Source organism: Tachypleus tridentatus, chromosome 4 (genome assembly GCF_004210375.1).
Source record: "Tachypleus tridentatus isolate NWPU-2018 chromosome 4, ASM421037v1, whole genome shotgun sequence".
Taxonomy (NCBI): domain Eukaryota; kingdom Metazoa; phylum Arthropoda; class Merostomata; order Xiphosura; family Limulidae; genus Tachypleus; species Tachypleus tridentatus.
In genome coordinates this window covers 97,585,947-97,603,347 of record NC_134828.1, presented here as the reverse complement: position 1 = coordinate 97,603,347, position 17,401 = coordinate 97,585,947, and the positions used below count along the sequence as shown (strand labels likewise).

At 32.1% G+C, this 17,401-nt stretch overlaps 1 protein-coding gene across 1 annotated transcript in view; it reads right to left on the bottom strand.

Annotated features, from left to right (window-relative positions):
* Positions 1–17,401, bottom strand: part of LOC143249734 (uncharacterized) — a 103,428-nt gene that overhangs the window by 20,980 nt on the left and 65,047 nt on the right. The window contains exons 6-9 of the mRNA XM_076500064.1: positions 13,079–13,207; positions 11,403–11,690; positions 11,063–11,116; positions 5,811–5,897 (exon numbers count right to left, since the gene is read on the bottom strand). Of these exons, the coding sequence (XP_076356179.1) occupies positions 5,811–5,897; positions 11,063–11,116; positions 11,403–11,690; positions 13,079–13,207 (558 nt within the window). The remainder of the gene's footprint in view (positions 1–5,810; positions 5,898–11,062; positions 11,117–11,402; positions 11,691–13,078; positions 13,208–17,401) is intronic.

Sequence of the window (17,401 nt, the reverse complement as noted above, 5' to 3'; positions counted from 1 at the left end):
GATGAATTTACTTTTATGCATATAGAAATGCTAGAGTAAAACCATGAGAGAGAAAGGTTTTCTTCACCAATTAGTAATTATTAAGAGGACAGACAAATTATTCTAAACTTCGATCAGATATTTTAGTTTTATTGTTAACTTCTAACATATAAATAAATTATTGAAAGGGTAGATTTTGGGGAACATTTAGGTATATTTAAACACTGCTGTATTAGGTTTGATGTTCTGTTACATATATAACTCAGGAATAATAATATTTTGATTTCAAATTTCAAGAAAGCAAATTTTGAAAGGATGCAACAAGAATTATCTGTTGTGAGTTATTTGAAAACACTGATCAAATGTGGAAAATTTTTAAATATAATTTGCTAAATATTCAAGATAAACATATTCTTTGTAGAAAGAAAAGGGTGATCGCAGGTAAATAAAAGCCACTCACAAAGGGTAAATAGTTACAATGAAAGAGAAATACCACAAATTTAATGAATTGAAATTGACTGATATGACAGGAGATTTAGAAGACAACAAAATATCCAAAAAGTTGGTAAGCAGGAAAGTAAGACGCCAAAAAAGATGTGCAGAAAAAGGTTAGCTAAAAATGTAAAATGAATAACAAGGATTTCTTTAGGTTAATTAAGGGTAAAATAATCATCAGGGTATTGATTCTGCTTTTTCGGTTTTTACTAATTAAGATGTAAGCAGTATTTGTCATCTTGAACAGTTGATAGATGGAGACAAGGTTGGACAATATGACTGCAATAATTCTGAGCTTGTTGAACAAAAAATTGAAAATTAAAAAAAAAGGATAAAGCTCCTGAGTCAGATAATATTTCCTCAAGGGTTTTGAAGGAGGTTAAAGATTGGATATGTGAATCATTTGCTACAATTTTTTATAAGTCCTTGAGTCATGAAAAGGTGTTAAAAGTAATAAATGTGTTCCAGTAATTATAAGTGTATTAGTCTTACAGCAGTTATGAGAAAACGTATGAAAAGTGAAAAAGATGCTTTAGTAAAGTCTAGAATTGGATGGTCAACATGGTTTGACTAAGGGAAAATCTTTTGACATTCTTTGCAAAGGTTATTGTTGATGTAAACGAAACTAAGAAGTGTAGATTCAGTGTATCTGGATTTTTAGAAAGCTTTTGATAATGCTCTACATGAAAGGCTTGTATAAATGATTTCTTTAGGTGTATAAATAAATTAGTTAATTCGAAAGAAAAGTGGATAGATGGAAGAAAGCATTACAAATGGAGTTCAGTCAAACTGGAAAAATGTCACAAGTGGGGTACGTCAGGGCTCAGCCTTACAAATTTTGCTCTTTTTCATTTATATCACTGACAAAGGTGAAGGAATGGTCAAAAATTATATAAAATTGACAGATTATATTAAAGACTTCAGTGTTGCTAACTATAAAAAGGATGCTGTTGCTTTACAAAAGGATTTAGATCATTTAGTCAGTTGGACAAATAAATGGCAGATGGATTTTAATTATAATAAATGCAAGATAATGCATGTGGATTATTATCTTATTATTATCCAAATTATACTTGTAGTTTAAATGAAAAAACCTTAACAATGTCATGAAAGACGAAATCTTGTTGTAATGGTTGATCACTCTCTCAAGCCATACAAGCAGTATGCTATTGTTAGTGGTACGGAAATAAAATTTTGGATTCTATTTATAGAAATATTGAATACAAGTCCATAGAAGTTATAATTTCATTGTATAGGTTACTCGTTAGATCATATTTGGAGCATTGTGTTCAGTCTTGGAATCCTTACCTTAGGAAGAATATTAATTTGTTGGAAAAGGTACAGAAGAGGGTTACTAAAATGGTACCTAAGATGGAGGGGTTATCCATGTTACTGAAATTGTTTTCTCTCAAAAAAAGAAAAGTTAGAGAACATCTGCTTGAAGTGTTTAAAATTATAAAGAGAATTGATAGAACTGATGCATCATCTATTTTTGATACTTAATTGGGAAACTAGTAGAGCTAGGAGACACAAATGCAAATTTTGGCAGGGTAGGAATGACTTTCAGCGAAGACAATTTTATTTTTCTAACAGGGTAGTTTATCTCTGAAATTTCTTGCCTTGGGATGTTGTGGAAGCAGTAAATTTAAGCGAGTTTAAAAGAATGCAAGATAACTGTATGAGTGATAAGGGATGGCATTAATATTTTTATTGTTTTATTTATTTATATAATCAGTTTAGTTTACAAAATGCGACTGCTAATACGAATCAATAGGACTTTTGTCGTCCCAAAATTTTGTGTTATAATCACTTGGTAATATTACAATGAATATTGATTCTACTAACTTAGATAATTACTGTTTGTAGCGGACAGACAAATCCTTCTCAACTTTGATGATTTACTAAAACATTCTGGTTCGCCCGCATTATCAGCAATTAGCAGTGGAGACTTATCATTACCAACATTGGAAGCTTTACGTATTTACGTATTTATATTATTTGAGCCAACATCAAAATATTAACTAAGAAACACTCGTGTTTCACGCGTTTCGACAGAACTTCCGAGTATTTAATTTCAGTAAAGTACGGTGCACTGCTAATTAAGAAATTGGAAATTCTCTCATAAGCTTATTTAATACGTAAACAAATATTGACTCAATTAACCTAAATATCTAGATAATAACTGCGTTGGTCTAAAAATAATGATTTATCTCATTATAACATCGACTATAATCTAGTTGCTCTTAAAATTTCTCTTTCTACTTGGATTTAATAAAGTTATGGTTGTTTTTAATTAAGCACAAAGCTACACAATGGGCTATCTGTGCTCTGCCCACCATGGATATCGAAACTCGGTTTTTAGCGTTGTAAGTCCGCAGACATACCGCTGAGCCACTAGGGGGCGTTTAATAAAGAATATATAGATATATATTTTGATCTTCTATTGTGTATAATATTTTAAAATAAAATGGCATTGCTCATATTTTTCTATTTGATATGACCATGAATTGTATTGGGAATGTTAATAATACCAAAGAATACATTTAACCAAGTTTATCCTGATAGACTCTGATAAGTTACAGTTCATTACAGTCGTTTTATGACTACTGCTATTCGTTTACGCCCATAAACTTTCTTATATGAACTTAAAACACTACCAACAAACAGATTTAGTCAGGTTTACCAATACGTTTTACTTCATATTCTTGTATTACTCGCAAATTATCTGTGTAAATACATTGGAGCAGTTTCTGAGAGTGCTTGTTTGAAATATATATTATTTTGTTTTATAAATTTCACTCTGTGAAGCTTTTTAAGTTTCTCATAGTCATGCCATCACTTTTTCTGTTTCAAACGAAATGTTACATTCAATTTACATTTAGATGGAATTCCTCTTTACAGTAACTAAACGCCTCTCACGAATACAGCGGTAAGTCTACGGATTTACAACGCTAAAATCAGGAGTTCGATTCCCTCGGTGGGCTCAGCAGATGGTCTGATGTGGCTTTGCTATAAGAAAAACAAACACACAGACAGTAACTAAAAAATAAAGATTTTTTCACAAGAAAATGTTGTTAGGAAAATGTTTGTTCCTTTTCGAGCTAAACCACACTGAGGTTATCTTCTGGGTCCACCTCAAGGTATCGAGCCACATATTTTAGCATTGTAAGTCAGTAAACTTACCACTGTTTTACAGGAGAATGATAGGAAATATTAGATTGCTGTGTAATTGCAATTAAAAAAGGTTAACAAACAATAAGGTACCATTGGAATACATAAACCAATAAGTATTACTTATCTTCGAAAACGCCCACCTCTGTCTGAGGACAACGGCAGAAATCGCGTTCTGATACCTGTGGTGGCCAGAGAACAGATAGTCTATTGTGTAGCTTTGTCCTTAACTTCAAACACACACACACTCTTGATGAATAAATAATAGAATATACTGATTTCTATATTTCAGTATTTTTTATATTTTTTTTGACGATCCTTTCTGAATTCAATTTCTTCTGCTTTTGCGAGCGAAAACAGGAATGATGCAACGAAGAACAACAATAAAAATAAAGACAAGAAGAAGAAATTCCTGTTTGTGAAGGGTTCCAAATAAAACATTTTCGTGAAGAGTGAAAAAAGAAAACATGAGCATAACGTCTGTTTGTTTTTTAATTTCGCGCAAAGTTACATGAGGGTTAACTGCTCTAGCCGTCCCTAATTTAGCAGTGTAAGGTTAGAGGGAAGGCAGTCAATTATCAGCACCCATTGCAAACTCTTGGGCTACTTTTTAACCAACGAATAGTGGGATTGACCGTCACATTATAAAGCCCCACGGCTGTGAGGGCGAGAGTGTTTGATGTTACAAGGATCAAACCGGGAACATTCAGATAATGAGTCGAGCGCCCTAACCACTTAACCATGCCAGGCAGTTCAAAGTCAAACAGTGCTTGCGGAATGAATTCAAAAATCAACCATTATCCATATCAGGTGCTTCGATAATTAACTGTTTTGCTTGTTTTATCGCTGTGAATGTAATGGCATGCGATGTGTTTATACGTTACGGTGGTGTGTACAAGAACTTCGAGAGGACTCTGTAAACGTAGTGGTGATTTAATAAACTACCGTGAAAATATTTTCGTTGAACAAGAGATAATTTAAAATGAGATCTTCCAAGAAAATATGATAAACTAGTGAGATCGTTAAGTGATTCAATAATATTTTATTTATACGCCTACCGCCAATATGACAAATAAGTTATGGTGCTGTTCACATCTTTTCATTGTAAATAAATACTTTTGAAAGAATGATTAGGGTGATATGACGGTTCTTAGTAGCCTAGAAACCTTTGATGCCACTGATGTAGTGAAAAACTATTAATCAAACATACCTCTAAATTATGCAGGAAAAAAAAACGTACGAGATATTTAATTAGAGAAATTATCATTTGTATGAATGTAAATATAAAATCGTACTTCATTTGTTTGCTTTACTACAAACACGATATGCGCTACCTCTCATTTGCACCTATATTAGGTAAGGAACTTTTGTTGTTGTTTTTTTACTTTTTGCTGCGAAGAAAAATGATTTTTTTTCAGTTCACAATCTGGTATTAACACTATTTAAGGCACACTTCATTATTATTAGCCTTAGACTTGTATGATAATTTAAGATAAAACCCTGGTGGATATCTTATGCTGTATTTTATAAATTAAACAATGTGTTTTATACAAAATAAACTACCAAACATTTCTCGCTAAAAGTTTATGGATTAAATGGATCTAAACCTCGGCAGTACACTAAAGTACTGTCATGTGATTTTTCACTGTAACATTTGGAAAGGTGGAAAAAAAACACCTATTTTTTATCATCTCTTTTAAACACAGAAAACAAAACATATGTGGTAATTCAATGGTAGGTTAGCCCAGATATTTCACTGATAGTGTAGCTACGATAATTTAATGTTAATACAGCTGTGACAGCCCAGTGGTAACACAACAATGGTGGTTCAGTCGTAATATAGCTATGGTAGTTGTATAGTTCTGTGGCATTCGAGTGAGGGCATAACCATGGTAACTCAATGACGACATAACTATGGTAGTTCACTGATGGCATAAATGCAGTAATTCAATGTTATCACAGATATGACATTTCAGTAGCAATGCAGTGCTTACGTAATATGACCCTTCCCTGAGAAGTTATTTTAAAAGTTCATGTTTATTTAAAAAAGGGTCCAAATCGACTATAATAACAAGATATAAACAGTTGACGTTATTAAATTTCGCTGAAACGAAGAGTAAACATAGACGTGTGATCTCAATTTTCTGTTACCAATAAAAACGTACCTTTAACTCTTGGCTGTAGAGACCGCCAATAAGAGTCATTGAAGCGATTGTCGTTTCTAGTCACATTTACTGTAGTCAAATTTTCTGCTATTGGAGAAAAATAAAAAGAAAGTGAAATACATTTTCTCTCTTCGAAATCTTTCCTTGATGTAAAATAAAATTAAAGTTGTGATTGGATGCTTAAAACTTAAATTACGTAGCTCATGTTGGTCATAGGAAAAATTTGCATCTTGGTAATTATGATTGCTTTCTCACGTAGCTATAAAATATTTCATGAAGAAAATACTCGTATTAATGACGATGATTATTGCTTGGTGGCATGATATATAATCACTTTCATGTTAGATAATCTATTTAAGAAACTCAGCATCAAGTCTCAAACTACTTTATCAGTTCTTTCAGCCAACAATTACTTCAACAGTCCTTTCACATATTAGAGCACGTTTGATGTTATTCTGGTTACAAAGATAACAGCCACCACTACTTTTTTTCAGAGTCTTTTTCTATATCTTACATTAATCATTCTTCAACACGCGTTCCAAAAATGTAATAATCTACTTTTAAATAGAGTTTTAAGAAAATGAGCAAAATATTTTTTTTTCCATCACAAGACTTTCAGAATTGTTACAGTTGAAACATTCCAAGATATTTTGTATAAAGATTGACTTAGAAAAGAATGTTTAGATGATTATAACTCTATTACAGTATCTGAAATCGAAATTAAAGCATGAAACGAAAGACTACTAATTTGAATGCAAACAGTAGTAAACACCTTTTTTTCTATTCTTTGATGGATTATTTAGGTAAAATATTCATGATGAAATTTGCCATCCATTCAACTAAATTCCACCATTTTGGTACAAACCATAAACTGTAATAAAAATCTACTCAGTTTCCACACACCCCCTGAAAGAATATGGGTGCCCAGTCATCTTAAGCATGTCTTGTATAATTGAAAAAAAACTACAACCTCAATAGAACAGAATTTTCAAACTAGCTTTAGAACTCACAAACTTCACCCCTACAAACTACTTACACAAAACATGTAATATACAAAAACCCAATAAAAGATTATAATCTCTAGCATTTAAATATTACAGTGAAAAAGATAAAAAATTCGTACACACCTTTCACACGCTACAAACAAAACATTGACCACATATAACGAATACTTAGCTATGAAAGAAACATATAAACAAATAAAATGTTGTTCTATTTTCAGCTCTGGACACAGGACAAGTAAATTATACGGTGTCTGTCCTGTGGAAGTGGATTTTCTCAGGGTTCTTCCGTTTCATCGTACAACAAATTTCCTGGCACTTATCTCAGTCATGGCAATGAATTTATAGACTCCAACCTTTAGGTGATTCTGATTCTGTTTATAGAGGGTTTAGTGAGATATTCTCAATTGTTGTTATTTTGTTTTTTCTCATGAAGTTTATCATCAGCCACAGCCTTCTTTCCTCAAACCTCCATACCAACCAGAGTAACAGATACGAATTAATTCCAAAATTTCTTTTAACCTCACCATCTTAGCAAAATTAATTTTTTCGCGATCGCGACGAATGGAAATTTTAATATCCCCGAATACTCCCATTTAGGGAAGTTTACCTCTTCTTTGAAAACTAAATACCTACCATGTTTTTCTTTTAACACTCGTGGAACATTTTCGAGGTTTTATACACTTGTAAGAGTGAAAATCTGCAAGGCTTAGAATAAAAGTCAAAAGCATTTTGAAACCAAATTTTAAAATAATGTTTGCTAAAACTAGATTAAGAACATTGAAATATTTCACTTTAAAATCTTGTTCAATGAACAAAAATTTTAATGAAATTTTTATTATTAAAATGGATTATGATTTCCTATTTCAAAATTAAATTAAAAATATAATCCCTGAAACTCTGACAGTTACATGGTTAGTTTATCTAACTAACTTATTGTCATTTAGTACATTCAACTCCTTTCTCGTTCTCAGGTCAAGAAACATCAAGTTCTTGTTATTGCGTAAATGTTTTTGTGTTTTTTTTTTTATTGAGTTATTTAAAACTACATAAAACTTATTAAAACTGATAAATAACACAGAACTAACAGGTTTTTGTATTTAACAACAAGCATTTAAACTGCTCCAAGAACTCGTTAGCAGTTGAGGACTACGTTATAATAATATATAAAAAAGAACGGTTCACAGTACTTCGAATAATGAACATGTTTAGGAAGGCTACATTCATTCAGATCTATAAATAAAAAAGTCACTGTCTAACATATTTTCTCTTTACACACTTTTATCGATCGGAATTCTTAGAATAACTATAATTTATAACCTCCATAGCCATACATTTAGTAATAATAGTAGAATGTTCGAATAATGAACATGTTTAGGAAGGCTACATTCATTCAGATCTATAAATAAAAAAGTCACTGTCTAACATATTTTCTCTTTACACACTTTTATCGATCGGAATTCTTGGAATAACTATAATTTATAACCTCCATAGCCATACATTTAGTAATAATAGTAGAACATCACGCTATCTGATGTGAAAACATTCTAACAACATAGAGACGTACTTTAGCAAACGCAGTTCCAAACTGTTACTTGTGATAGAAAGGGAGTTTTTGACCACAATACATTCACGTGTTAGTGAATAAATTCAAGCCAGCAACGTTTATCACAAAACTATCACACTGCATTACCTTAACAAATGTCGAGTTTAAGAAGAAATTAAGTCAGTGACGTCATTTGTACCACACACAAAAAAAACACCATAAAATTCACTACTTACGTCCTATATCCCTTATAAACATTTTGCAATTTATAATAAAATAATATGTTTTACATAAAAATAACGTTCTAATATGGTTTACAGTTTTTGTAGTTTTCTTGTTTGGAGATATTCGTAGATAGATTATCCCTTTAATAACAAGAGATTCGAGATTTTTATTTTATGGATAAAGTGCAGGTGAAACTAACTAAACCGGAACTCATATGAGTTGCTGGAAAAAGATTAAAAATATGCAAAATAAAATGAAATACGCAGAAATCAGAGCTTTACACTGACAACAAACATGAGACATATTTGACAGTCAGTCAAAACAATATATATTTAGAAGACTCACTTTACCTAAAGGCAACAAAACACGTTCATTGTTTCTTTCACTGGTTGCTGAAGAACTGGATGAGATTAAACCTGAAAAGATTTACTGAACATACAATAAATTTCAACATAAAGCAATAACCTTCTCTTCTGTGCCTATCAGACACAAATTACTGGATAATGGACACAATATATTTCTTTGTGAATGTCGGATGAACGGCCAGAGTTGGTTAACTTAACTTTCTTGTCGCTAAGGCTTACATATATCAGACTAGTGAGAACACAGAGCGAACCTAAAATTACCATCAAGGAAAACCATGTGAATTTTCTAAGATAGTTATTTGATACTGGACTTTCAAAAAAACCCAAAGTACTGTAAGGACAGCGACAATGCGTCACTCTATAATTCATTTACAAAAGTATAGGTTTGATATAGTGAATAATTTGCAAAACCTGAAAATTCAAAGCTGGAAAGGAAATAAAAATTTCCAAATTATAAAGTTCCCCTGACAGATCAGCGGTAAAAATTACAATTTCAAGTCCGGGGTTCGATTTTCCACAGTGCGCAACCCATCGTGTAGCTTTCCAAAGAGCCCTACAGCAACAAAGTGTAAAAACAAACTGAATTAAAAATAATAAAGACCCGCGTGATGTTTATAGGTTTGAGTTTTAATTATTTAGGTAAAGTATAAGCTTTAAACATCAAAGTGTTTCATTGCTGTTTAATACTCTCGTATCTATTTATGTTTAAAGGATAGCTGTGTCATTAATCTGGAGAAACAAACATATATCTACCGTTATTTAACAAGTACAGTTTTTTCTTTATGTTCTGATTTCGCCAAATAGATTTGTTTGCTTTGAATTTCGCGCAAAACTATACGAAGGCTGTATGCACTAGCCGTCGTTAATTTAGCAGCGTAAGACTAGAGGGAAGGCAGCTAGTTGTCACCACCCACCGCGAACTCTTGGGCTACTCTTTTACCAACGAATAGTGGGATTGACCGTCACATTAATCCGCCCCCACGGCTGAAAAGGCAAGCATGCTTGATTTGACGGGATTCAAACCCGCGACCTTCGTGTTACGAGTCGAGTGCCTTAATCACCTGGCCATGTCGGGCTAGGCAAGTAGGAGATACGTTGCTTTGTTTCTTTGTTTTCTTAAATTTGATGCAAAGCTACACGAAGGCTATCTACGCTAGCCGTCCCTAATTTAGTGGTGTAAGAGTAGAGGGAAGCAAGCTAGTCATCACTATTCACCGCCAACTTTTGGGTTAATATTTTACCAACGAATAGTGGGATTGACCGTAACATTATTACGCTTTCACAGGTGAGAGAGCGAGCATGTTTAGTGTGACGAGGATCGAACTCACGACCCTTAGATTACGAGTCGAACGCCATAACACAATTGGCCATGCCGGGCCTCCCTTTGTGAGACAATAAAAATTAAAATCATTACTCTAATACATTCGCGGAGTATTCATTGAATAAACATTAATGAAAATCAATTAGGTTAATAACTTCTAATACACAGAAACGCCAGTGCGTTTTTGTAAATCTACTTTCCAACAATGGCTTTTATGTCATGTCTCCTAGTAACAAAAGTATAACCTAATATTGTTATTAGTCTTTGCACTGAAAGTGTAAAATGAAATGTATAGACAACAAAAGTGGAAAAAAGAATTCTTAATTAAGAGTCTCCATTGATCAAAGAGTTGTGGGTTTTATTAAAAACGTTAATGATATAACAGGAAATAGCTTAATTCAGAAACGATATAAGTTTAGAATTCAAGTGATATTTTTACTTTCGTAATAAATTTTATGAACTTGTCTCTAGGCTGAATGATTTTACACAACGTCTTTACTTTAGGCTTATTATATCAACACTCACAACACTTATTAGGTTTCACGTAACACACACTCCTCACATGCTCCTCAAACCCCCGTCATTAACACTGTAATAGGCAGGCAGTAGTTGAACTTTTAAAATTGGAAAAATTCATAATAGCTTTTATACTTCATTTACTTAGAGAAATCAAGAGTAATAAAAAACATACACACATTCACACTGGCTTTCATACAGTTCAGATTCTCTTTTACATTTGTAAGTGTACAACACAAGAGCATAGTATACTTTAAAATATAAAACATCTGGCATACCTTTCTCGTTCAATGTGTGTTTTCCTTTCGGTTCTTCTGTAAAAGGGTCAATTTCTGTGAATAAAATACTACCTCATGTGACATGTTCATATTAATTAAGAACAAAAACACAGTTTTAAAAGATTGTTTGTTACGATCTGACCATGAACTATAATTTAACTTTTATAAAAAAACGGAACATTTAGTTATTACTCGACGCCACGGAACATCAAACTTAATTAAAGGCCTATCACGAAATAAAGTATATAAGATATTTTTGTCAGTACATTTACAAATTTGTACATGCAGTTAAAGTACACAGATTTTCTGTATAAAGTGCTGAAAATTCTAAAATTCTTACCATATAATGTTAACACTCCCTGAGCTATTACTCTGGTATTTTTGCTGACACACTTATAGATTCCCAAGTCTTTACGATCCCCATACGTAATATTAAGTATAATCTTATAAGCAAAGTGGTTGATGACTTCTGTAACATTGTACCTCCAGCTTGGCCCCAAGAATTTGGCATCACCGTAAAGCCAGTAGGTCATTGGCCGAGGAAAACCTTCAAAATAACACTCAAAAACTGCAAAATATCTTTTTCGCATTGCGACAATAGGATTTATTATTTTGACCACAGGAGAGACTGAAATGAAAGAAAGGACCAGGTGAGCTGAAAAGTGTTTTCCCAGAAAACCTTAGAAAATGTACATTAAAAGAAAAACTCTTAGTGCAGTGCAATGTGTTTACAAAACATTAATTTTAAACTGTTTCTGTTTCAAAACTCTGCATATAAATATTCAATATCCAGAAATACATTTAAAAATATTTATAAAACATGAGTTCAAATGTTAGAAACCTCAGCTTAATAATGCACTTCGCAACCATATGTCTTGATAACAGCCGTAATACGTCGTGACATTAGTTGTGTAATAATTATGCTTCAACCTACATGTGACATAGCTTAATGAATTTTTGATAAAGGTGATAGTAACAAACTATGCTTTTACAGTGTTTGAAATCATCTGCGCGTCAAGCTGAAGTAGATTACGAATTTGCTTGCGTTATTCTGTAAATGGCTAATTAAAACAGCAACGCAATTGAGATTAAAGGTGTTCCATTCTGTTTAATTAGCAATGAGAAAAAAATTAAATTCAACATGAATCGTTGTTAATTTCAGCCTTTGCTTGAATTATATATGTTACAAAATGCAGTAAATTTTAAGTATTGTCAACCCTACTATTTCTGTTAGTTTTCCTTTAGTAGTTTTTTTATAACTTCAAAAAGTGGAATTGGAAGCAAAACATATTTTATAATTACCCAGTTGTTTGGTTAGAATGACGTATCAACGTTTTTCACGTGTTTCTTATTTTGTTTATCTTTGATTGGTAATACATTTTATAATTTTGGTTATCTACATTTTCGATGAGCAGTTTTGTCGCTAATTGTTGACTGTGAATTTTACTGGTTTGAAAACTTATCCATAAAAGTTAATTTTATATGTTTGAAATGATATCTTTACATTACTCATAATGATAATGTTATAATGTGATAAGGCAACTCGAAACTCTGTACTGGATTAGACAAACCCAACTTTAACGTTTAAAACAAATCAAGAAACGTCATGAGCGTCTGTGGTAATGTTGGTTAAAATAGCAATCTAGACGATCTTCTGATTTACACAAACAACTCGTGTTGTCTTCCTTGAAGATTATATCCAATATATATTTCCATTTAGAAAACTGAAGAAAAATTAAATTACCTAATTTTGACGGCTCAACATTTCGGAAACTACAAAATGCTCATATTTTTAAGACAAACCGTTTTAAAACAACAACCAATGGTTACTTATAGTTGAAGTGTTAAAAATATAGTTATATTTGTTGGAACCTTAGAAATATTTCTCCCAGAACTATTTTTTTTTAATTTATTTAATAAAATAATTTTTGCTCGTTTTGCAAAGGAATTGAAAGAATTAAAATGTGTATACAACGAGTTATTTGAAAATATTAATAAAAGTAACATATGGCTTACATGTAATTCTTAACTGTATTTTTTTGGAATCTGAAGGTGCCACACCGTTCGATGCTACACAAAAGTAAGACCCCATGTCATAACGAGTTGCTCTGCTGACATTCAAATGGTGTCCTTCTACCATCTTCACTGAAAGTTATATAAAATTTACTAGTTATTACGAACATACATTACTTTAGTGTATAGCTTTTGTTTCTTTTAAAATCCCTGTATAGTTTTTGTCAGTAAAAGACAGTGTTGCTAAATCACCAGTTACAGCTAGCTTGAAATACATGTGCTTTACTTACGCCTGAGATGTTAATTTATTGATACTCTAATAAGTAATCAAATGTTAATGTTTTATTAAAGTAATAAATAAATATCATTTCCTGCTACATTCACAAGTACGTTAGAAATATTATAATTATAATATAGAACTATGGTAAATTATATAACAGCTCAGTATATAATATTCCACAATTTAAAAATTTTAGTTAGATTAGTATTTGCTAACCCTAAAAGTACCCAAATTTTGCATACTTTTGCATACTCACTCAGTATTTGTGGATCCTATATGAACAATCACGTATTAATATACAAGAAATTATCCAATTTATCATTTGTAATTATTTTCTTTTGGCATATTGTTGTTTACAATTTTAAACAATAATACTCAAATTATGAAGCTTCAAAATAGGATTTTAAAAAATAAAAAATAAGATAAGTGCAAAATCGTATCAATAAATTGAAAATTCCTCTTCAGTTATTCAACTTTCACACAGTACTCTTTACTCACAAAATATTGTACTTTTCACACACATGTCTCTGCGATCTTTTTGTATTTCTTGAGAGCAGAAGCTGAAGCGACAGCGTTTTCTTGTGACACCGTTTCTGATTTTGCAGTCGGATCTTGTTGCAATTAGTCACACATTTGTTGTTGGATTACTTCTGCTCTAATCAGTGACAAGTTTAATCAATAGTTACATTTTCCAGTGAATTGAAATACACTCTGAAGAGTTAGCACAAATTTATTTAAGGTACTTTTAATAGTATCAATTGCTTCTACGGTTTGTGTTTTTATTTATTCTTCAGGACTTTCAAATCGAATGCATCTTCACGTTTGATGAAATCTTTTAAGTGGAATTACTTGTGGAAGAACAGACCTTTTATTTGTCTAACTTCAAAGCTGGTAATCACTCCATTATTTGATTTATAAACATCATCTGGGATCAGCACGCCAAAACTATATTTCAGTTTATGAGAGTCCAAGTGTTTCTATTTCTCTTCCAGTACTGCTTCTCCTTCTTTGTTCGTCCATTTTAGTATTTCGTCCATAATGAGAACAAATAAAATATTTGTAATATATTTTATATTACATCAATATATATTGATCAGTAATATCAATATCAGTAATATTTCATCAATATATCTTTTGGCATAACAAGTTGTGCTTATTGTTTTCTTTATAAACATTTGCACAGGATTTTCCACCAGTTGGTTAGTGTCTTGGTGTTTAATACCTCCTTCCCCCATTTATTTATTTTATAACAGATAAACTTCCAATTCTTCATCAGTATCACCACGGCTTTCATTATCTGGTTTTATATCACTAGCAGTTTCACCAACAAAACAATGATCTCAATTTCGCTTCTTAACTCCTTATAATCATCACTACTGTGCTCATAAATCATTTTCAGAATTGCCAAGCCCGGCACGGCTAGGTGGATTAAGGCGTTCGACTCGTAATCTGATGGTCGATGGCTCGAATTCCGTCGCACCAATCGTGTTCGCCCTTTCAGTAGTGGGGGCGTTATAATGTGACGGTCAATCCCACTATTCGTTCGTAAAAGAGTAGCCCAAGAGTTGGCGGTGGGTGGTGAGGACTAGTTGCCTTCCCATAGTCTTACGCTACTAAATTAGGGACGGCTAGCGCAGATAGTCCTCGAGTAGCTTTGCACGAAATTCAAAAACAAAACTGAATTGTCAAAAAAATTTTTAGCCCTCATAGGCTAGCCCTAGGACTAATTTTATTCACTGCTAGATTATTAGATTTATATTTGTTGTTAACCACAAAGCTAGGTCCCCCTCTGGAACTGTGGTAAGTCTACGGATTTACAACTCTAAAACCAGGAGTTCGATTCCCATAGGTGAACAAAGCAGATAGCCCGATGTAGCTTTGCTGTAAGAAAACGAAAACACACACATACACAAAGCTAGACAATGGGTTATCTGCGTCAAACCTACCATAGGTATCGGAAACCGGTTTGTAGTGTTATAAGCTTTCAAACTCACTGTTGAGTAACTAGAGGGCTAAAAATTCAGTGAAAGGCTTAAAAAGATTTCACATTTTTATACGTGCGAAATATGACCCTAGATGACACTTTTGTAAAGCTGACATAATACGACGCAATAAGTTGCTGCATTTTCCATCCAACTGGGTAACTATGATTTTGTTTGAGTACGCTCATTTTCTGTGTAAAATACATAGTGGTCCATAAGAATTCTAGCTGTAATTAATGATATATTTATATTTATATATATCTATGTATTTTGGGGTTGCGTCGTGTATCATTAATAACCCTATAACTAATAGAGTCAGGGACTCTACCCACAAGGAATGTGATGCATAAATAGTTTTAAAAATCGAAAGTTAATCATTCACCAATTCTCATCTCCTGATAGTACAGCGGTAAGTCTACAGATTTACAACGCTAAAATAAGGGGTTCGATTCCTCTCGCTAGACTCAGCAGACAGCCCGATGTCTGTCACACACACACTTTCTGATTCTCGTGTCAGTATTATCAGTTGTTGTATTTAAATTTCATAAAATTTCATTATTCATTAAGTCATCTTATTACATTTATTATTTATCTCATGTACGCATTATCTTTCTGCTAGATTTTAGGGACTGCCTTTATATTATTACTTCTGGCTGCTGCTCTTAATTGAAATATATGTTTGTTTACGCATGCAAGCGCACGTGAGGAAGGCTTGATTTTGGCGTTGGATAAGATGTTTGTAAGTAATACTCATTGCAATTCTCTTTAGTACACTAGTTTTGTTAATATAAGCATATGATTTCAGTTTACTGAATAAACGTTTTAGTACCAATTTTCCGTTTTGTGAGTTACCTGCGCATAGCTGTCTTTAATAGACGAGGAGAAATGCAGTTAATCAACAGTATATAGTGCCAACTATTATATCTATTTTATATAACCGAATAATGGGATTTGATAGGCGTTTATATTGCAACAGTTGTGAACCAAGAATCTCAATAGGCCGTAACTGGCTCATCAGTTTCATTATCTTCATTATTAGTGTTTTGTACTTTGACTCTTCTGTATCCTCACTCTACCAGTTCTACATATAAAGAATAGAAGTTTCAAAAAATATCTTCAATGTAAAACTAACTAATCTCCAACTCCTGAAATCAAAACTGGTTTCCAATAGAAACTTTTTGTTGTTTAAGAGAATTATGTAGAAATTTGCTCTTATTGATACAATTCCTTTTTCAGGAATTAGTAGCAAAACGTAGGTAGAAAACGAATAATTTTTATATTCTTTTTAATTAATGATACATTACATATTCCAATCAAAATAATTTAATTAATATCATTGGTATAATGTTTAAAATAATTTCGAATATTATTACCAATAATGTTTTACTATTTTGAAGATTAATTCGCAGTGTTAGCTTAGTGTGTGATTTAAGGCCTAATCTAAGTCAAGTGAGATAGCCTAACCAGGAAAGATATTATAGGTTTCCAGTTAAAAATATCATAAGTTATTGCGAGATTATCAAACTGATAATTTAGTGCACTGATACCTTTGTAGGTTTTAATGTTTTGTGTACTTGTTAATGAAATTATACCCTTCTAACCAGTTTGTTGCGTATAATTGGTTTTGTTAATTTTACAAACTCATTTTTATTTATGATTAATGATATTGCTATTATTTAAACATGATAGTAATATATTTCCACACTTTAGCCATGGCTTTATAAAATCTTCTGAGAATGTGAGACACACTTTGATTTCGTTTCATAAAACAGTATGTTACTCAGCAGTAGCCTTAGATTAGCTGCGCATGTTATGTTTATAGGAAAAAAATATAAACATGACATGCACAGCTAAACTAAGGCTATTGCTGTGCAACATACTGTTTTACAAAAAGGTATGACATGAATTAATCCCAAATTATACCGTCGTTTATAATATCAAGTATAAATAATGAAGACATAAATACACTATATGTTCCATGAATAAAGCATAAAGTAAGTTGACATTTGTTAACAATTTATTAATTTATACTGTAGGTCAGTTGGACACAAACAAAGAAACAAT